The sequence below is a fragment of the Protomyctophum parallelum genome (assembly GCF_964188405.1).
Source record: "Protomyctophum parallelum genome assembly, chromosome: 5".
NCBI classification, from domain to species: domain Eukaryota; kingdom Metazoa; phylum Chordata; class Actinopteri; order Myctophiformes; family Myctophidae; genus Protomyctophum; species Protomyctophum parallelum.
The window spans coordinates 37558200-37580095 of NC_139702.1; the positions used below are offsets into that span (position 1 = coordinate 37558200).

Consider the following 21896-nt stretch of genomic DNA (forward strand, 5'->3'; position numbering starts at 1 on the left):
AAAGTAACACATTATTATTATTATTATTATTATTATTATTATTATTATTATTATTATTATTATTATTATTATTATTATTATTATTATTATTATTATTATTATTATTATTATAGGGCGGGGGTATGGGCGGAGTCGGAGGCGGGGCCTGGAGTAGGGCGTGAGTGAGCGGCTTGTGGGCGCGCCCGTTGCGACGTTGCGGAGGCTTCAAGATGGCGGAAGCCCTGACACCTCAGGAGGAGCTGGTAAGGCGAGCCTTATAACACATTTTATTTCCTTGCCCTTCTTCTCGACAAAATCTGGATTGTGTGTGTGTGCACTGGTCCATTGTCCGTTATCTCGTGTGTGAATAAAGTTTTATATATAGGCCTACGTAATGTATACTATGGTACTACGGTTGTTGTTCAGGTGTGTGTGTGTGTGTGTGTGTGTGTGTGTGTGGGTGGGGGGTACAGCCTAGTAAACAGTTGTGGCCCTCCAGCTACCCTCCCGTCTCCCCGTGTATTGACTGACAGCAGTTAGCACTGGAGAGGTGGGCTTTTAGCATGATGGCGTTTGCTGCTAATGAGCTACAATGCCAGCCAGCAACGCTAGGCATTTTACCGGTTGTGGCTGGGTAGATAACCAGCCCAGCCTATGCAAAATATATTGTAATATATGTATCCACGGCAAGGCAACCCAACGCCACCCAGTTAACTGTTAACCCAAGGTTTAGGCGACTGACTGTGGAAAGTAACGTGACGTTTACACACACACACACACACACACACACACACACACACACTGACGTTAGGCTAACTAGCTACCACATGTAACCATAGCTATCAGCTATAGCACTAGTTAGCTATTGTTGGCTTGAGTGAGTGTAGTGGCTGCTAAGCTCTGGTTGGCAGGAGTTACTGTGCTGTTGTTGTGTACAGTGTGTTGTTGTGAATGTGGTTTTATGTTTCGACGATCGCCCACGGCGCGAAGTACTTTATAAAAGGTGGCACGTAATTTAGAATGACGATGTGTTGGATTGGAAATGCGGTTGGGTTTACTGACTCTCTGATAATGCTAATGCTAGCGTTCAGAGAATATCCTCCTGGCTGTCAAATTTACGGCAGACAGTTCACAGAACTGGACCCTCAGTTCCTAGCATTGTTGTTGTCATGACTCTCCAGTAAAAGGGATGGGCCTGACATTGATAGCAAACACTGAAAGTCATGCAGAGCTTCTGATGACACCTTCATTATTTCCTTGAAGTAGTCATTCACCAGGAATAATCACAGCTAACTGAATTAGGCTAGTTGGCTGCATGAGATTTGGGCTGTACACTGTTTTCCTGTTCGCTTTGCCCCCTCAATCAGTCATCACATTAGATTAGATTAGCCTTAATGCCTATATTGTCCGTGAAATATTTTGTTGTGTAACTTGTGTTCATTGCATCACATCAACCAGGACCCATTTTCCATGCAGTGGTTATCAAGTAACTGACTTCCAGAAAAGTTCTATTCAGTATAAAGTAATTTAGTAACCATGTACACATGTCATACATGGTGAATTGTTGCCTGGGTCTACTACTTATTTGTTGAATACAGTGAGTGTGTGAGTTCATGAACCTTATCCAACTCTTAAGTTTAGTTTAGTTACTTGATCATCTTCACAACAACAGCACCAACACAATTATACACATCAACATAAATAAACTGTTACATCGTTAGAGGTGATCAAAAGGATTAGACTGAAGCTGAAAGCTTATAAGTGCCTATCCTCCTTACAACAAAACATGATTTTGGTTACTAGAAATAGTTTCAATAATCAAAGATTCTGCAATGCCAATGATTGATCCGAGCAAAATAATTGCCAGGTTCAGAATGCATAAACCAAAGACAAAAATCAATATCACACCCATCCCCCCACCCCTGTCACCATAGAGATCCCCAAATTAATTTGCACTACATAACCATTTGCCATTTACCATATTAGACATTATAATAATAGCAATTATCAGTATTAACATCATTACTATTTTGACTAATACTAAATCATCATCAGATCATATTATACTAATTCTACTAGTATGATATGCTATACTTGGCCAAAAGAATATGTTGAATACTCTAGTATCCAATGTTGACAGTATCTGGGGTTGAAATGGTTGAATGTTTATACCCATCTGCTGCATCGATTACCTATCTGGCATTCTGGCAGAAGTGAAACATAAACATTAGACAAGATTATTGTACACTACTTGTGTCAAATATGTCGGGTCATACTTTTCATTGGGATATACTGGCCACATTTATTTACACTCACTCTTTTCTATAGACACATTTATGGGTATTCCATGTGGCTCATCAAAAGGCTTTTTGTTGAGTCAACACTAGTAGTTTAATAAGTTTATATACTGACAAAAATTATGCACCCTTCAAGACAAGTTGCCCAAATAAAATGTATGTTTTGGATTATGATCCTACTGCTGCCTTGCAGCGGCGCAGCCTAGTACAATGAACATGGCTTGTACACAGCCTTGTCTCACTATATTTCAACCTTGGCTAGGAGTGGACTACCAGGCTTGACATCTACAGTATGTAGTCTTCCAATTAACTCAATTATCCTCCCCATCTCCTGTCTCATCTCACATTGATGTGCCTCCTTTTGCCTTCTCTCTCATTCTGCCTTCTTCTGACAATCTTTCTTCTTTTTTTTGTTGCTTTGCTCTTTTATTATTTTCACCCCTTGTCTCTATTCTCCACCTTATGCTTCCTCGTCTGTCCCTTCCAGGCAGTGGAGGAGTTCCTGAATGAGGTGCGTAGTAGAGAGCAGCCCCACAGTGCTGCTCTCGTCTCCCAACCCACGGCCGTCAAGTTCCTCATGGCCCGCAAGTTTGACGTCTCAAGGGCCATCGATCTGTTCGAGGCATACAAGGTATGGCACTGACGCGTGACAGCATCAAATGGGTGACAGATATCAAATGGAACACAACCACCCTAAAGACTAATCATTGTGTATATTCCTGCACTATACCTGCATTGAGTGATCTTGGTACATAGAAGTTGATCTATTGAATATTCTGACCTTCAAAGTACATAATGTTTGTTTTGATTGTATTGCTATATTGTTGTATTGTTCTTTCTGCTTTGGCAATGTAAACGTATGTTTTCTCATGCCAATAAAGCCCTTTGAATTGAATTGACAGCACTGACACCTGTGACGGGTGACAGCACTGACACCTGTGACGGGTGACAGCACTGACAACTGTGACGGGTGACAGCCCTCGAAGCCAAAGCACACGCTTCCTTTCAATTATCCAATGACTACCATGTGAATTATTTTGTCAGGTTTATTTCCATAATGGCTTACACTCAGAGTGCAGTATTAGTTCCCAGGGAATGATGATATGGACTTTTATTTCCAATAACATTAAATGTCCTCTAGAATTGGGCGACCCGATAGTCATGTGGTTAGATCGTATACTATACCACTGTGTTTCCTGTCATCGTTGCTGCTATTTTGAATTCTATTAGAATTTTATTTTGACTTCACACAATGCTCTTATTTTGATATCCATCAGCCGGAAGTCGACCGCTTAATCTGACTTGACTAATGCGCTAAGTGTTGCTCAGAAAATCACTTATTGTACGTTGTGCGAACGTCGGTACGACTGCTTTGAATCTGGCATAACCCATTTAGACCTGGGAACGATTCTAGAAATGTCTTCTAAATCCTGACAGTTTTCTGAAAAACCTAAGTGGTTCTCAAACTATTTAATTTAATTGGCCGCAGACCCCCATCTGAAAATATGTAGTTCCAGGGACCCCCCCAGAAGCAAAGATTTGAGTTAAAAACATTCGTGCTAAGTTCAAAGATCTGCGCAACATTTTCGCGATTTTTCAAAAATAGCAGACCTATGAGCTTGTAGATCTGCTATTTTTCAATAACCCCAAAAGGGGTTAAAAGTGGTAAAGCATATATATATATATATATATATATATATATATATATATATATATATATATATATATATATATATATATATTATATATATACACATACATACATACACACAAGACTTAAGCTGCTCTTTCACTGCTGGTGAATAACAAAAAAAGAGTAGTTGGGGTGATTTTGTTGGGGTTGATTACCATTACCAACACTTCCATAGACACTTGCATTTGTTTCAGACAGTGTCAACTGTCAATTACATGAATTCAAAGGATGAAACATTAATTTTTAGTATTGACTGATATTGTGTCTCTGCTACAACTGTGTTAAAACTGTCTACTCCTTTGGGTTTTGAGCATTGTAAGGTGAATGCCACAGTGACACAGCCAGGCAGGTTTAACTGCAGAGTGCAGACTAAATCGTTCTCTCCTATTGCTGTCATTTCTCGAATCAGAAAACAAGAATCAAAGAGGGCATCTTCAACATTAACCCTGATGAGGAGCCTCTGCGATCGGAGCTATTGAGTGGCAAATTCACAGTCCTGGTGAGTGATGCAGTTAAACATGGTTTATAAATTAATATTGTGCATGCTTGTATTTGTATGATTTCTGTCTGTCTGTCTGTCTCTCGCTCTCTCTCGTGTTATGTATGCTAATGATGGACTCTTGACGTTTTCCATATTCCAATCCAGAATCACATTGAGTAAATTGCACAGTGGAGGAATTTGTCTTGGTCCATGTAATGTAATATAGCGTGTCTTTCCAGCCTGGCCGTGATGCAAAAGGTGCAGCTTTAGCTCTCTTTACGGCTTGTCTCCATCGACCAGACATCACTACCCATAAGGCCGTGCTACAAGCCATCATCTATCAGCTGGACAAAGCCATAGAGTGGTATGCACCCTTTTCTTCTCTTCCCCCGGTCTCTCTTTTAGCGACATTTTCATGAAACCTTTTGTCTTGTTTGCTCTATAAGAATGTAAATTCTTTACTTCTGACTGTAGTCCTGCTTGCTTGGTATTCTAAATTAGAGTCTGACCTTCTACTTTGAAATCAGATGGATGTTGCTGTTGATGCAGTTTCTCAGAAATGTAGTTGGGCAGTCATAAATGTTACATATGTATAGAAAGAAACTTCAGAAAGCTAAAATGTCCTTTTTCCTGTTATAGTGTTTCCATTACTAATGTTGTTTTAGTGCCAGGATGAACAACGTTTTAAGAACCCTGGGTAATATGAACGATTGCATCATCTTTTTCTACCACCATTCCTCCGTTTGGATAACTCTGTCTCTTTCATCTCTAACAGTTTGCAAACTCAGAAAGACGGCCTCATATTTATCTACGACATGACCAACTCCAGCTATGGAAACTTCGACTATGATCTCTGTGTTAAGATCCTCAACCTGCTCAAGGTGCATTTAACAAAACCCCTCTCCCTGTTTCTCCAGGGAAGGGTTGGTCATTTTTTGTAATACAGACAATACCCAGTGATATTACACATACCTCGTTTGTGTTTTTCACACACCACATCTGTGAAAATCACAGAGCAAGTTCCCTACTGTTTTTGAGGGCCTCTTGCCAGCTTTCTGTGTCTGTGTGTACCACGAATTTGAGGATAAAAAGTGAGAACGCCAATTGTGATTGTGATGATGTATGATGATAAGTGTCCCTCACTTCACACGAGTGTGATTGTTCATCAAATTCAGGGTTCCACATTGAAATTCTACATTTATTTTACCAAATACAGTTTGATGTTTAATAAGAACTGTCTTTGATCTGGCTGCATTGACAAAGGACTTTGAATCAGACCATTGTGCCCTACCAAAGAGAGGGTATTGTTGGGGCATGTCACAGCTCAAACTCCTCCCCTTTTCGTGTTGTGTATACATATTTAGTGCCAAGATGGTTCGGGAGACTCAATCAACTTGCATGCTGGAAGCATGGTATTTCTCTAGGGATCCCTATTAAATTAAACGGATGTCTCATCACATCCTTTTATCACAATTCTGCTTTGGCTCTACACTAAAATATCTTTGCCAAAAATAGCCAATCTACAGGCTTGCGACACAGTGTTGTGAGCCTGTAGATCTGCTATTTTTGCCCAATGTTCACCCCAGAATAGGAATGATGGGGTTCAAGCAGGTAGGACATGCACATTAAATATGGGTGTCATTCTCCCGGGTCAGTGTCTCATATCTCTTGTTTCTCATCAGGGAGCATTCCCAGCTCGTCTAAAATGTGTCTTCATCGTGTCATCACCTCTCTGGTTCCGAGCACCGTTTGCTGTTCTTCGCCTCTTTGTCCGTGAGAAGCTGAGAGAAAGGGTACATACGTCTCATGTGTGCTGCACATTATCTGAAAAATGTTTTTGTGTTTTTATAAAAATGTAATGAAAAGAATATACGAGACCTTGAGAGTTGAGACTAAATAACTACATTGAATCAATTGGAACACTTCCTGAAAAGTAACCGTTTTGGACATACAAGGTAGCCTGGACAGCATTCCTTTTACGATCCAGTCGGGAGCGGATGATATCTTAAAGTCATGTTGTAGTCATCAGGCCGGAACCCTCAAACCAGAGCTTCTTTCCCTCAAACCGGAAGAATAATACCTTCCCAATAAAAGCGTGACTCGCTCTCTCGCAGCCTGCGATGAGAATAGAATCAGTGGGATAACAAAGGTTTACAGACGCTAAATAGTCTCTGGAAAGCATACTCACATTTACATTTATTTTGTATTTTAGAAATCAGCGAAACGTACTGTCATTGACTACAAAACAATGACTACAACATGACGTAAGATATAATTCGCTCCTGACCAGATCGCACGGCAATTCAGTAACACAGACCAGGCAGACCAGGTGGAAAGCCTGGTGACCCAAGGTTACATACAAAGTTTCCACCACAGCAGACATCAATGCAGCCACTAGATGGCGATGGCGGTCTTTAAATGCTACTTTTGACCTGTCACTCTGATGTACTCAATATCAGATAGATCTGAATGTACATGCTTTCTCATACATTTTATGTACATTTGTTTAGCATATGGTGCACAAGATAAGATGTTTATTGTCACTCTATTGAACATACAACATTTTGTTTAGTGCACCCACTTAAAACGAATCAGCATCAACAAAGAAACAAGAGACTGCAGAATACACTGTCACTTTATGTATTGTGGACACTGAGCGGACACCAACACACAGGGCAGTATTCAAACTGGGCCGCCACGGGCCGTTTATTATAGTTAAATGCACTTTCCGTGCGTGGCATCAAATGCAACTCAAATGTTAGTTACGAACAGAAAACTCCGCCTCTTCTCTGGCGGGGATTAGGTTAGGGATCTCTTCCCTACCGGGCTTAGTGCGCCACTACTATCTCACTCTGTCCCCGGGTTTTGACAGGCGCCCTGTCAATACTCTCCCGGGGAGGTGGAACTTTCGTCTGTGTTCATTCGTCCGGGGTAGCGGGTTACCTATACAGGAGGAGAATAGGCGTTTTAGTTTCATGCTCGCATTAAGGTACATGTCTGGTGTCGTGGTGCGAGAGGGTGAGGTGTCGCTTACCGCCAGGCGTATCCGGACTGTCCCTGTCAGCTGTCAGTGGGGAAGTGAGAGCAGGGGCAGACATCTCTTCCTTTTTAGCCTGGCGTAGGCGCGTGCACTTGGCCTTGGGCCAATAGGTGCACTTGGCCTTGAGCCAATAGATAGGCTGGGTAATAAGTCTGGTCGATGACGAGGCCGAGTGGGCGTGTCCTCCTTGGCCGTGCTCTGCCTCCTCCCCACTGGCTGTCTGGGCTGGCGGGTGGTTGCCTAGCGACACCCCACATATCCTCCCCCCAAGCTTGTCGGTGCCACCGGAAGCTTCAGTTTCCTCTTCTCCCTCGTATCGTCTGGACAAGGCGTCCGCGTGAGCGATGGTTCTCCCCGGTCGGTGTTCTACGTCGAAGCAGTAGTCCTGCAATTCCAGGAACCATCTGGTCACTCGGTCGTTCCGGTCCTTATTTCTGGCCATCCATTTCAAGGGGGCGTGGTCGGTAATGACAGTGAAGCGCCGGCCCCATAGATAGTACCGGAGGTGATGGATGGCCCACTTCACCGCCAGGCACTCCTTTTCCACGGTGGCGTAGTTTCGCTCGTGTTTCTTCAGCTTCCTGCTGATGTAGGTGACTGGGTGCTCTTCCTCGTCTATGCACTGTGACAGCACCGCTCCTATTCCCGTCCCTGAGGCGTCTGTGTGCAATATGAAGGGCCTGCCGAAGTCAGGCGCCTTGAGCACCGGCTCATCGCAGAGCGCCTCTTTCAGAACACGAAACGCTCCCTCCGCTTCGGGGGTCCAGGTGACGTGGAGCGGGAGGGTCTTTTTTGTCAGGTCGTAAAGCGGCGCTGCAATGGTAGCAAAGTCTTTAATAAATTTCTGATAATACGATATTAGTCCCATAAATGACTTCACCTGTTTTTTGGTGCCCGGGCGGGGCCAATCCCGGAGCCGCTCCACTTTCCTCTGCTGGGGTTTCACACAGCCTCGGCCCACTGTAAAGCCGAGATAGTCAGTCTCTCTTGAGCCAACGTGGCACTTTTTAGCGTTGGCCGTCAGTCTCGCCTCTCTCAGGGACCCTAGTACATTTTCCAAATGTTGCAAGTGCAACCCCCAGGTGGCGCTGTGGATTATAACATCATCCAGATACGCTGCCGAATATTTCCTATGTGGTCTTAGGACGCGGTCCATTAATCTCTGAAATGTTGCGGGAGCGCCATGGACACCAAACGGGAGGACAGTGTATTGAAAGAGGCCGTCTGGGGTGGAAAACGCGGTCTTGGGTTTGGCTCGCTCAGTGAGGGGAATTTGCCAGTACCCTTTTGTCAAATCAAGGGTGCTTATGAACCTTGCGGGGCCGAGCCGCTCAATTAATTCATCGGATCATTGCAGAACCTTAGAGAGCCATCTGGCTTTGGGACAATTACAATGGGACTGGCCCAGGGGCTATGGGACTCTTCTATCACTCCTAATTTTAGCATTTTCCCTACCTCTTCTTTAATCGCTATGCGCCTGGCCTCAGGTACACGATAGGGCCGCTGGCGAATAGTTTTCCCTGCAGTGGTTTCTATATCGTGCTTAATTAGGTGCGTTCGCCCAGGGATCTCCGAGAATACGTCACTATTCCGATTGAGGAGTTATTTTACGTCCTGCCGCTGGGACGGGGACAGGTCCTCCCCCGTGGGGACCGCGGCTGTGGGAGGAGGAGAGAGAGCCGTTAATAGGACAGAGGATGGCACGGGGCCGGGGGCTTTCCACTTTTTCAGGATATTCACGTGGTAGATTTGTTGGCCTTTTCGCCGGCCGGGTTGTTTTACTCTGTAATTTACAGGTCCTATTCTCGCTTCGATCTCATACGGTCCTCTCCATTTAGCTAGAAAATTGCACTCGCTGCTGGGCACTAAAACAAGGACCTGTTCTCCCACCTGGAATTCTCGGACACGCGCCCCTCGGTTGTAGGTGCGTGCCTGGTCTCGTTGTGCGCGCTCCATGTGCTCGCGCACCATAGGCCAAACCTTGCGGGCGCGCGCCTGCAGCTTGTCCACGTGCTCAATGACAGAGCGGTGTGGGGAGGGCTGTGTTTCCCAGGTCTCCTTGGCAACGTCTAACAGGCCTCGCGGTCTCCGCCCATACACCAGTTCAAATGGTGAGAAGCCTGTCGACGCCTGGGGAACCTCTCGGATAGAAAACAAGACATACGGGATTAACTGGTCCCAATCCCTCCCATCAATGTCCACTAGCTTCCGCAGCATTTTCTTCAGGGTTTGGTTGAAGCGTTCGACAAGACCGTCTGTTTGCGGGTGGTACGGTGATGTGCGAATACGCTTCACTTTTAGCCATTTATAGAGCGTGGACATTACTCGGGACATGAAGCATGTGCCTTGATCCGTTAAAATTTCGTCTGCTATGCCAACCCGGCTAAATAGCATCAGAAGCTCGTGTGATACTGTTTTAGCAGTGGCCGAGCGTAGTGGAATGGCCTCGGGATAGCGGGTGGCATAATCAACTATAACCAATATGTATCTGTGTCCACGAGCTGACTTTGGCAATGGGCCAACAATGTCCATCGCTAGCCGTGCGAATGGAGTTTCAATAATGGGTAGTGGGATAAGAGGGTTGCGATAGGTAGGCTTAGGAGCGTTTATTTGGCAGACTTCACAACTCTGGCAAAAATCATCTACAGCCCTCTTTATCCCAGGCCAGTAAAAGCGATCCAATATTCGATCGTATGTCTTTTGACAGTATGTCTTTTTGACAGTATATTTAAAAGAAATATATTTGTTTTTGATACTTGATATTTGGCTAAATAGACAAACAACAATTATGCGATCAAGCTATTTATGGCAGTTCTTTTGCCTTTTACAATTTCCTTCAGAATGTTTTACTCTTTTTCATTGTTATTCTTTTATTTAATGTAAATTGGATTTCATATGAAGCCTGCAGAAAATGATTTCACCACTGCTTTATACCCGGTCTAAGTTGAAGTTATAAGTCATGAAATATCTAGATATTATTTTTTCTTATTATTTTTATTTTATTGTTTTCTCATTTCTTCCTGCAGGTGTGCACTGTGAAAGCCCATGAGTTGGCCAATCACATCCCGGTCTCTTCTCTCCCCGAGCACCTGGGCGGGTCGTCCCAGTACAACCACGTGGCCTGGATCCAGTCGTGCGTGAACGCACACATGCACCCCGGCTCGGGTGACGGCGGTGACACGCCGGCACACGACGTGCACGACTGCGTGGGCAGCCTGCTGCGCTCCTACAGCCTGGAGTGCAGTAACACTAGCGCGGGCGCTACGCTGTCGTACAACACGCACGGATACGTGTCCAGGAACAGAACGTATACGCCGGAGGAAGCCGTGGCTATTGTTAATTCCAACTGCTATAACGATAGCAACGCTAACCCACACAACCACTGTGGTGGAGTGGTGGAGGGTAGGACTCGAGCCCAGGGCCAGAACCAGCAGCACAGCCCGCATTCGGCTCCCAACAGGCCGCAGGGGAACCACCAACACTGGAACGGCTCGGCAGTGAGCGGAGCCAACGTGGCTGGCGGCGGCGGCGCTGGTCCCAACGCTAATGTGAACGGCCGCGGCCACCAGCCCCCTCCCCAGTCGGACACGCCTCCTGACACCCCGCAGCACCCCAAAGTAGACGAGGGGGACGCGCCCGCCGACGAGGCGCCGGTGGACTCTGCCACCCGCAGCTCACAGAACGACGAGAGCCTGGTGGAGGACGAGGAAGACGAGGAGCTCGAAGAGGAAGAAGGGGTCCCCCCTCTGCCCCAGAAAGCTTTGCCGCGGCACCCCCATCAGCCGGCGTCCCCGCCCCTGTCGACATCGTCGTGGGGTCCCGAGGACGAGGACCCCTGCGCGGAGGCGTCCGTTCACATGCCCGAGCCGGGAGGCATGACCGTGCAGGAGCTGGTGGAGCACGTGAAGAGGAGGAAGAAGAAAGGCATCTACCAGGAGTATGAGGAGATCCGCAAGGAGCCGCCAACGGGAACCTTCGACTACTCCAAGTAAGAGACGAGAGGATGCTCTCTTGGTCTTGTAATTGTCCTATTCATGCTCCAGTTTTAGATGATAAGGTGACCACCACGGTGTTTGGGAAAACTACAACATTGATGTTAGCCGCGGCTCACCCAAACACATCTCTCTGTTTTTACTAACCACCGTTTGGGTGGTCACCTTATCACCTAGAACCCTGGAGTATGAATAGGCCTTAAGGCCCTCATTTATCAACCGTGCGTACGCCAAAATATGGGCGCACGCCGAAATTACCGACATTTTCGGCATTTAACATTTCCGGCAAAGCTTGAAATTGAATGTGACAACGTTCAAAACCCACGTCTGCTCGGGACCTGGCGTACGTTTTGTCCTCACCTGTTTTTCTGTCGTAGAACGGCGGAGCAGCATTGTTTGACCAGCTGAGAGGCTGTCACAGGCATTTAAACATATTTTTCTAAAATGTTAATATAAAACGGTATGTGTATGCAGTAAAAAACAAAAGAGAGATTTCCAACTTTACAAGTAATTAAAATCGTGCAATTAAAAACAATATAACATGTTTACAATGTATTAGTTTGTGCTTAATCAAACAGTGCTTTACTGGCCTTGTTATGCGAGCGCACTTGTGAGATGATTTTGGAGCGCATGCGGTGATGCAGTGATTATGATATTATTTAAAAAAAGGCATAAATGGACTGCACGCCTTTATTTCCAAGTGACAATGACAAGCATACAGCTTGCCTATTTGTAGTAAGTACTAGCAGGCTATAGGCGTAAGGGGATTAATCATTCACCATTTAAATAAGTGCTTAGACAGGTTTTGACAGTTCAGATAAAAGCGAGATCATTTTCGGGGGTCGGGAGCCTGAGGACGGGACCGCGGCGTGCGTCGCCAATACATACCAGCACACATGCAAGCAAGCCTTCATCCATATGTTTATGATTCGTTCATCAATGATCAAATCACTACATAAACGTTGATTATGACTGCCTTGACGACATGATAGCCTATCTCTCATGCAGGCATCACTGACACTCACCCACAGGACTTTAATATCACAGCAGTGCGCAGTCTCACGCCTTCGCCGTGCACTGCGCACAAATGGGTAAAATTAATATAGGCCAGCCCAAACGTATTCCATTTATGGCGATGCGATGACAACTTTATTTAATTCATGCAGGTGTTCGTTCTTTATTTGTTTAACAACACACCAGTTAGTTGGGCTTGCAAGTTGCGTGTGCGTGCTGTGCGTGTGTGTGTATGAGAGAGGGGGGTGAGGCGGGCAGCAAGGCACGGGAGAAACCTATTTTTTCATGTAACCATGGTTTCAGTAAACGTATTGCCGTTGTTCATGTCGCAAAAACGAGGGCGAGGCTAGATTTAATAGGGCGTGCCAGATAGATTTCAGCCGTGACATTTATTAACGTCAGAACGAAATTAAGGAAGGATCAGCTGTTTGTGATCACTTTATAAATTCCGTGGCGACGTGGGTGTACTACGAAACCTGCACTCGAATCTGTGGCAGATTTTACACTCGATTGATAAATGAGGGCCTATGACAGATAAACAGGAGTTGCCCAAACTTGAAATCTGTCATCTGAAAGTGTCTGTGTGTTTTTATACATTTTCACAGGAAGCTGACCAATCAGATTAAGAACCGGTACAGCGATGTCCTTTGTCTAGACCAGTCGCGAGTGCGACTCTGCCAGCTTTGTGATGACGACGATGAGGTAATAATTCAGATATGACTCTTTGAAAATACTTTATATTAATTCAATATTCACAGTTTTCACACAACCCGCAGATAAGACTTAACTTCGATAAATCGTGTTGTAGATCAGCTGTTTTCTCTACTTTTGGGTGACACTCTTGTACAATGAAGTAGGGTAGGGTAAGTTGAAATAATATCTGCTCAACAGTGTTCTTAAAGGTACATTCAGTGATTTCACTTAATTAAAATATCTGACCATATAAGGACTTCCTCCCTGTCCCAGTTAACCCCTGGGGTCAAGGATGAGAGGGGCCTTCCTCCAATCATGATCGAGTGGGGGCGTGCCTTGGTGCACATGCTTTTGGCCTGTTGCATGTTCCACTGTAGAGTGTGTGCATGTGCACATAATTTGTTATTGGGGTGGACCGGGGGGTTTCCAAATCACCCAAATCACTGAATGCTCCTTTAATGTTTCTCTATATTCATTTCACTGGGAAATTCGACTTATTGATTCCCTAAAACTATTAACTATTCAGACTTAAAATGGTTCAAGATTCAACTGATCATCGGTAATCAATGTGGTGTTTAAAGGTATTTTGGTTGAAAGATATATATTTTTTGTAAAAGATTTAAAGGTAGGCTAAGTGATATTTTTGGGTTGAAACAAAAACGTTTTTGTTAAAATGACTATTTCTGATAGTAATCATTTCTATAGAGTGTTTGTTCAGTAACAGGGATCTTGCTGTCTCTTCAGCTCTTCAATAAACAGATTTTTTTCTTTCATTTTATGGTGGGGTGCAAAATGTCAGCCATCACTACCACTATTTGTCAGCTTCAATTTTATAGTGTTCCAGTTCCAATTTCGTCTACTCATTTATTTTTGTCATCACTTCCAATTTCACTTGTTTAATCTGTATCCTTTAAACTGCACGTTTCGACGAGTCACATAGGCTGGTGGGGATTTTCCAGCGACGTGAGAGTGCAGCACACAACAAATTGGAAAGTGATATGTCAGTTTTTGACAGAAAAGAAAAAAGAACGATGGGATTCAAGTAACAGATCGGCCAAGTTCCCCTTTAAAACAAACCATATTAACCCTATGTATATATATTATTTTTCATAGGTGTAAATGTACAAACAAAATGGTGACAATTTTTATATTGTGGTGTACAGACAACTCCTATAGAGGGCAGTAGAACACATCAAACGCGTCAGCAATTCACTTCCCTTTGTGCTGTGTTCTCTTCAGACATCAGACTACATCAATGCCAGTTTCATGGACGGGTACAAGAGAAGCAACGCCTACATTGCTACTCAGGGTAAGCTGCTGTTAACATAACAGACTCACTGGCTGTTTTCCCTGCAATCAGTCTTCTTCTAAGGTTGTCTTTCTCTGACCCATGTTGTGTGGGAACTGTGTCGGTGACGCTGTTACCCTGGTCAGACGGTGTCTTTGTATTCCTCAGGTCCTTTGCCAAAGACCTTCGGTGACTTCTGGCGCATGGTGTGGGAGCAGATGGTACTGATTATAGTCATGACCACCAGGTGAACCTTCAAACCGTCATCTGATTTCTGGGAAAATTATCTTGTACGATCGACGGGAGATGCCAAAGAGTCACATGTGCACACAAGTTGTGAGGGTTGATGTGATGTCAGATACAGATGCATGGTGGTGCTTGCTGGCGGAGCAGGTGAAGAGTTGAGCTGTTGTGTGCGTGGATTAAAGTTCTCAGTCGCCACGGGAGATTTCATTCATTTTTTATTCCATAGAAGCCAGCATGTCTTCTATGGAAGCGTGTTGCGCACCGAAAATAGACGATCTACAAGCTCAGAACACATCACAGCGTGACGTGTTGTGAGCTTGTAGATCGACTATTTTCTGTCAGTTATTTTATGATTAAAAGAGTTCATGCCTCAGGTGGTCGGCGATCGTCCCGCAACGGGTTTGGTTAGTCATTTGCTAATGCCCGGTCATGCGCACGGCGCACAGTGTTAACCTTGAGAAGGGCTCTGAAGCAACAAATAGCTGGGCAAGGTCTATTTACTGGTCCCAACTGACGCTGGGCAGTGTAAGTGTTAAACTGTCAGTCATGAGATTTTATTTAGCTTTTTTCCGTTGTGTGTGCGTTCCCAGGGTGGTGGAGCGTGGCCGCGTGAAGTGCGGTCAATACTGGCCCCTGGAGGAGGGCCGGACGGAGCAGCACGGGTACTTCCTCATCAGGAACACCCACATCAAGGTGTTCCAGGACTTCAAGCTCTCCCACCTTGAACTCTACAACGCACAGGTGAGACACGTGCGCTGGGACCAGTGGTGTAATGGTGATTCTTTTTTTGGTACCACTGCATTTTAATGACTGTGGTACGTACACGCACACGTTCGCTTCCGTGTGCGTGTGTGCACACAGAACAGCTGATAGCCTAGTATGAGAGTTTTACACAATCTCACAACATACACACAAAAGCAGACAACTCGTGACAAATTAATTCATTCAAACGACCATAAAACAGTAACAACACACAACCACCAGACTACAGCCTACTTAACAGGTCACACATGGACCATTGATATGCACGAGTTGCTTTTGTAGCTTGGTAAAAGGTGCTAATCGGAGGAGATTTATTTTTCTCACCTCCGTCTTTCAGCAGCTCAGCCTAGCTTGGGCAAGAGCTCCATTGACTGGGCTGCCCAAGAGAGACGCTATCCTATCGTACCTACAAGTGCGCATAAAATAAATACTGGTACCACGCGGCCACGCCGTGGTACTGCTTTCTTCGAGCATGACACCACAGCCTGGGTCGCATGCTTCGAAAGCCTACACGGATTGTGAAAGGATACGCTGTAATTGGACAGTAGCCACTTTGAGAGGCAGTCGGGTTACATGCTCTCTCGCCAGAAAATTATTAACTTTTATTATTATTAACTCTTTTCTGTCCCTATTGGGTCACAACTCAAACGGCCCTGAGCCGGCTCAATTTAACTTTTCAACGTTCAGCCCAGCAACTCGGGTGGTCTTTACACGAGAATGGTGTTCATAGAAAACGGCAAAATAAAGTATCGTTTGCTGGTGTTCCTTTAGACGAGAACGGTGTTTTCAGGAGATGAAAACGCAACAAAGTGCCCATACCCGAAGGCGGGGTTGGCGAAACGGCCTTTCTGTGTGGAGTTTGCATGTTCTCCCCGTGTCAAAAACATGCAGTAATCCTGGTCTCTAAACTGCCTCCCCCTGGCCAGCCGGGGCGCCTGATGGAGGGGAAAGGAACTGGTTGGAATAACGTGTTCCTTCCATGCGCTACGTCCAACCAGGGAAACTCCCCCCTGTCAGGTGTAAAGGAGCAACTTGGACACTCAAGCATGAAGGAAGCATGAGTTAAGTCTGTTGCTCTCCCCAGGTTGGCGGAGGGTGTGTAGAGCCCAGGATCACATTAGATGATTGACACAGGGGTGAAAAATGGGTTACAAAATCGTGCGATAAAAGAAATATATATATATATATAAAAATAAAACGCAACAAAGTGAAAACACCTTCCAGAGTGGGAATCTTTGAGAACGCCGTTTTATCCCTTCATGTAAATGGGCAAAACGGTGAATCCGCAAAGCTTATGACATCATGGCTCATGTTGGCTCACAGCGCATAATTATTACATTGATGCAGAGCCATATATGATATAATGGAGTTCCTGAACAAGCCTCCCTCCTCGAAGCGCTGCTCATCAGCGATGGTGAATGTAAAACCATGATGTAAGCAAAATGCCTTGCGATAGGCGGCAGCAGCGTTTGTAGAATAATGTATTATAAAATATATAACCATCCCGTGGTGCGCTCTGCCTGCATGCTCTGTGTGATATGATGTGGTCATGTCTATGCACAGCATCAATCGATCAGAAATATTTTTATGCACCACTCTTAAATAACAAATAAAATACTATGATATTTTATAGATCTGCACCGCAGGGCAGGGGTGCACATGGGATTCGCTATGGATACGTACTTGTACAAAGAATGTCACTCACCACTGTCGTGAACACTGATGTAGTACTGTACACATGGTAAAAGCAAGCACTTCGTATATTTTGGAACGAGGAAGGACCCCTTGCCGATAAAAGCATGTGTTAGTAGGCGGCTAATTTGTGCTTGATGGAAAATGACGTAATGTTAAAATACTACAAACGCACGCGTGTAGAGATTTTGTGCTTTTTAAAAACTATAATATGAATTCCTTATATGCCAACTACAAAATATCTCGTAGATAAAGCTTTATATAAAATATGAAATGATGATCCATCCAAGGTGCGAGCGCACCCCATAGCTGTCCACCGTGATGATGATCCATCCGAGGTCCAGATCTGATTTGTTTTCGCACACATGTTTCCGTTTCTGGGGAAAGATAAACATTGTGAGCTAATGCTAACATAAGCCGTTCCTTACAATGGCGTTGGTGTTACCAATTTCTTAATGGTTAACGTTTGGCCATAACTCGTTTCTTATCTCTCTCCCACTCTCAGACTGGCGAGAGGCGTGAGGTGTCCCACTACCTCTACGTTGGCTGGCCAGACTTTGGCGTTCCCAAGAGTGCGTCTGCCATGTTAGATTTCCGCGAGCACGTGCTCCAGAGGCAGGAGGCGTCGGTCATGAGCCTGGGCCCCGGCTGGACGGGCCCTCCAGGGGGCCCGCCTGTGGTGGTGCACTGCAGTGCAGGCATTGGCCGCACAGGTAAAACACATTTAGGATTGTACAATTGTGTTATCCTCAAAATCACATGTAGTGTATTGTAGTGCAGTGCAGTGGTTCCCAAACCTTTTAGCCCGTGACTCAAAAGAGAAATTGTATGTCTGCTATTTTCACTACATTTGTTTTCTAATTGATGGAATTTCTTTAATATTTATTTTATTTCTTCATGAACTTACTGAAAAAAAGTATTACATTTGTTTTTAATTTGTGAAAAAGTTGTTTTGAAATAATGATTAAAAAAAGTAGGAAAAAATAAATAAAGGGACCCATAAAAACAGTGAAGTATCTGATATCATCTTGATTACCGTACATTGCATGGAAACCTTTCAATGTTAATGTGTTTTTGAGTGGATTTATTTGGTCAATTTTGTAGTGAAAAAAGAAGCAGTTGGTTGGTGAATGCAGATGATTGAGTGTGACGGTGTGACCTCACTCGTCTTCCTCCCATTTTGTCCTCCATCCCTCCCTCGCCGCCCTCCCTTCTGTAGGTACCTTCTGTACACTGGACATCTGCCTGTCACGGCTAGAGGACATTAGCACGGTGGATGTGCGCCAGACAGTGCGGCGGATGCGCACGCAGCGGGCCTTTAGCATCCAGACCTGGGACCAGTACTACTTCTGCTACACGGCAGTCATTGAGTACGCCCAGCGCCACGGCAAACTGAGCCCAGTGCAGTGGTCGGACTCTGACCTGGAGACCGACAGCGAGTGAGCAAGGTGGGCTGCGGAGGGGGAAACGGTGAGATGGCTGAAATGACCTACCATAGTGGGCAAAGGTGCATGGTGAGGAGAGACTCTCCCAGGGTAAGGAGGAGGTGGCCTTTGATGCAGTGAGGCAGGTTCTCGGAAGGCTCTTCGTCCGGTCGGACTGACAGGTGTGTTGGACAGAGGGAGGGGTGATGAGCGGAAAATAAACGAAACTGCAGGGAGCGGAGATCAGATAATGCGTTGCATCGTTGATTGAGCAAACTTGTCCTGCCAATTTCCAACTTAAGCCCTTAAAAAAAAAGAAAAAAAAAGTTGTACGCTCTCGTCAGAGGACTGCCCTGAACATGTCTTGTTGACAAGAGCGTTGTACGAGTTGTAGCATTTTTATATTGACTTGCACATGAATGACAAACTTGAACTTTAACCCTTCACACCCCCACCCACCCTCAATGTTTTACCCTGTTTTTGTACGTCTTCTGGCTTTTCTTTACACCCGAACAAAATGCTCTTGATTGGTCAAGTTGTTGTCAAGTTGCGGGGTGTGAAAAGGTGAAACTTGAAAATGTATTCTTCTCCCCCCCCCCTCTCCCCCCCCCCCCTCTTTGGTCGTGTGTGAGCAAATGGTCACGACTGATATGTAGTTAACGTGAGCCATTTAGTCCATTTCTGGTTTTCCTTGACTTTCTGTGTACTTGTGCATTTTTTTTTTTCTATGGTGAGTTTTCTATGCGTGTTACATATTTGTGCATATGTAGACTAACCGTTCAAAGCCAAAGTCCTCACCCTGAATGCTTGGATGTACTCCTTACTAAAATATTATAGACTGAAGCCCATGTATATTCTTGTAACATACCTTTACATATTATTGTGTATAATAACAACCTCTGAAAGAAGAACAAGAAATAATGCCTTGTTTAATATAATTGACCGTGGGAAGAAGAAAATCATTATCGTAGTAAAACTGTGTTTGGTCAGGTCTAACATCATAACTGTTAGTGTTCTGATGGATGATCTCTTGTAAATTGGCCTTAACTTCCTGATTCACTGCCTCATCATCCTCGGTCAGACCTAAACCTTTACCTGAAACTTTTCTTTTTCTCAGTGTTTACTGTTTCTTCTCCCCTATTTTTTTACTTATTTGACACCACAACTGTTGTATGATTTGATTATTTCGGAGGCAATACCCCGCCTCAGATATTTGTGCCTTTAAAGTTTCCTTGGTGTAATATCATGCAGTTCAGATACAATATAACAATTTTAACCGAACTAGCCTACTCCCATAATACACAGTGACTGCGTGTCAAAAGGCCAACCTGTAAAATGCCCGTAGACTTAACGGTAAACTACGTTGGGGTGTGACGTCAGAGCAGTGAACTATCTGGGTACTTAAGCAGTTTGAGACATTGCTATCCTTGTATCATTTGACCTCAGGGGGTAATTCTACTAGTGTTTGCCTAATGTCAAAGATCCGTTTTTTGGGTTTTCTTCTGGTGATTTATCATTTAAAAAAAAGAAAAAAAATATCAACTTGATTTTGTATTTTATACAGTATACTGTATTGTATCCTATATTTATGTCTTTGTAAAACTTAAACAGTATTGAAATCAATGAATGTTGGTACGATGCTTAAAAGGAAAAAAAAAACTTTCATTTGATAAGCTAAACAAATCAGATGGGGAGTGAAAAATATATTTTTTTGTTTACGATGAAATTGGTGGAAAATGTTATTTGCCATTGTATTTTCAGAACTGACTTGTATAAAAAGATTGTTCATTTCCAGGACAATGGTAAAGGTAATGATGTTTTTAAGGAGCTTATTGCAAAATCCTTCTGTAACAAAGCCGTCTTGCTGTATGGAAACCCAATGCCAAGGACAAAAAATTGGTAAACGAAAAAGTTAAGTAGTGCCAAGTAGTACTTGGTGGCTGTCACGTCTCTTCACATCCCCACCCCTGAAAGCTTGGTGTCAAAGAGTAAAAAGAAAAATAACATGGGGTTGGAGAGCGAATGATTACAAGTTTTATGCAGAGAGTCTTGAATGTTCCTGGGTTTTCAGGGTGGACGAGTGATTGAAAGATATGGATGATGACTGCGGAACCTGCAACCCTCGATGCCAAACGCTCATCCGTAAGTTCCTCAATGTACACACATCCTCAACAGCCTACTAGCATGGACCTACCAACGCAGCCTTGCAAAAATTGTCACTCACAGAGACTTTGTTTTTGAGCACCAGGACAATATTGTAAAAGATTCTGTATAGCTACAGGAATGGAGAAGTCTCTTGGTCCCCATGCTAGAAAGTTGTTTTCATAAACGGCCAAGAATGCTCTGTGCGTTTGTTGTTGGTGTTCTTTTAATGTTTCTTTTTTGTGCTTTTAAGTTCTCGTGATTGAATAATGGCCTTTTACATGCTGTCAGCCTGGCTGTCCCATTAAAGCAATGGTATTACTGAATGAAGTGAACTGCTGGGGTCTCTTCTCTGATGGATGCAGATGTTTACTGATAGATGCTTTTATGTTAAACTGAAATCAAGAAATATCCGGAGCAATAACTTGACTGCTACCAGGCACAGCTGTAAATCACAGCCAGGAGCTCGGAAATCTCCACCTTAGTCTAGACTAGAGGAACTGTTCCTGTTTGATATTTTTTGCTTTAGAACTGTGGTTTTCAACCCTTTTCATAAATGCCCATTATTTATTCGGCCACAGACCATTTGATGAGATTTAGCCACTTGGATAAGATTTTGTCTACAATTCCATGCTGTATTGATGTTGGTACCATAGGAGAGATAACAGGCAAATGTTGATCAACATAATTATTTTACATTTCTAATTATGTAGACTTCTTGTAAATTGAGTAATGCTTAACATTAACAAAAATGTAACTCTTGAGAGCGTTTTGGGGGTTTTGTTTTACTAACTCCATTAGGCTGGGGACCACCTGGAACCCTCTCAAGGACCACTGGTTGAAAACCACTGCTTTAGAATATGCATGTCACTGTCCAGTACTGACATAACCATATGTTACTAATTATTAATCACTTTCAATCTGGCAATGTCCTTATCCACCTGGCACTTCATGTGAAACTGGCAAATCTACAAGCTCACGATGTGTCACACACTTGTTATGCATTGACAGCTTGTAGATGTAGATTGGCATTTTTTTGTTATTCGTCGTATGAAGTACACACAAAGGTTGGTTTACATTTTACAAGGTACTTCCATAACAGCATCACTCATCAACCTTTATTTTTATCCGTAGTGATGTACATTTTGACAGT

At 44.1% G+C, this 21896-nt stretch overlaps 1 protein-coding gene across 1 annotated transcript; it reads left to right on the forward strand.

Annotated features, from left to right (window-relative positions):
* Nucleotides 1-187: 187 nt before the first annotated feature.
* Nucleotides 188-21069, forward strand: ptpn9b (protein tyrosine phosphatase non-receptor type 9b). Its single transcript, XM_083765336.1, has 13 exons — nt 188-242; nt 2764-2907; nt 4379-4468; nt 4690-4814; nt 5226-5331; nt 6133-6243; nt 10517-11478; nt 13102-13198; nt 14429-14498; nt 14646-14724; nt 15314-15464; nt 17683-17890; nt 18397-21069. Exons 1-13 carry the CDS (start codon nt 210-212, stop codon nt 18618-18620), a joined length of 2400 nt encoding a protein of 799 aa, XP_083621462.1. The 5' UTR covers nt 188-209; the 3' UTR covers nt 18621-21069.
* Nucleotides 21070-21896: the final 827 nt, after the last annotated feature.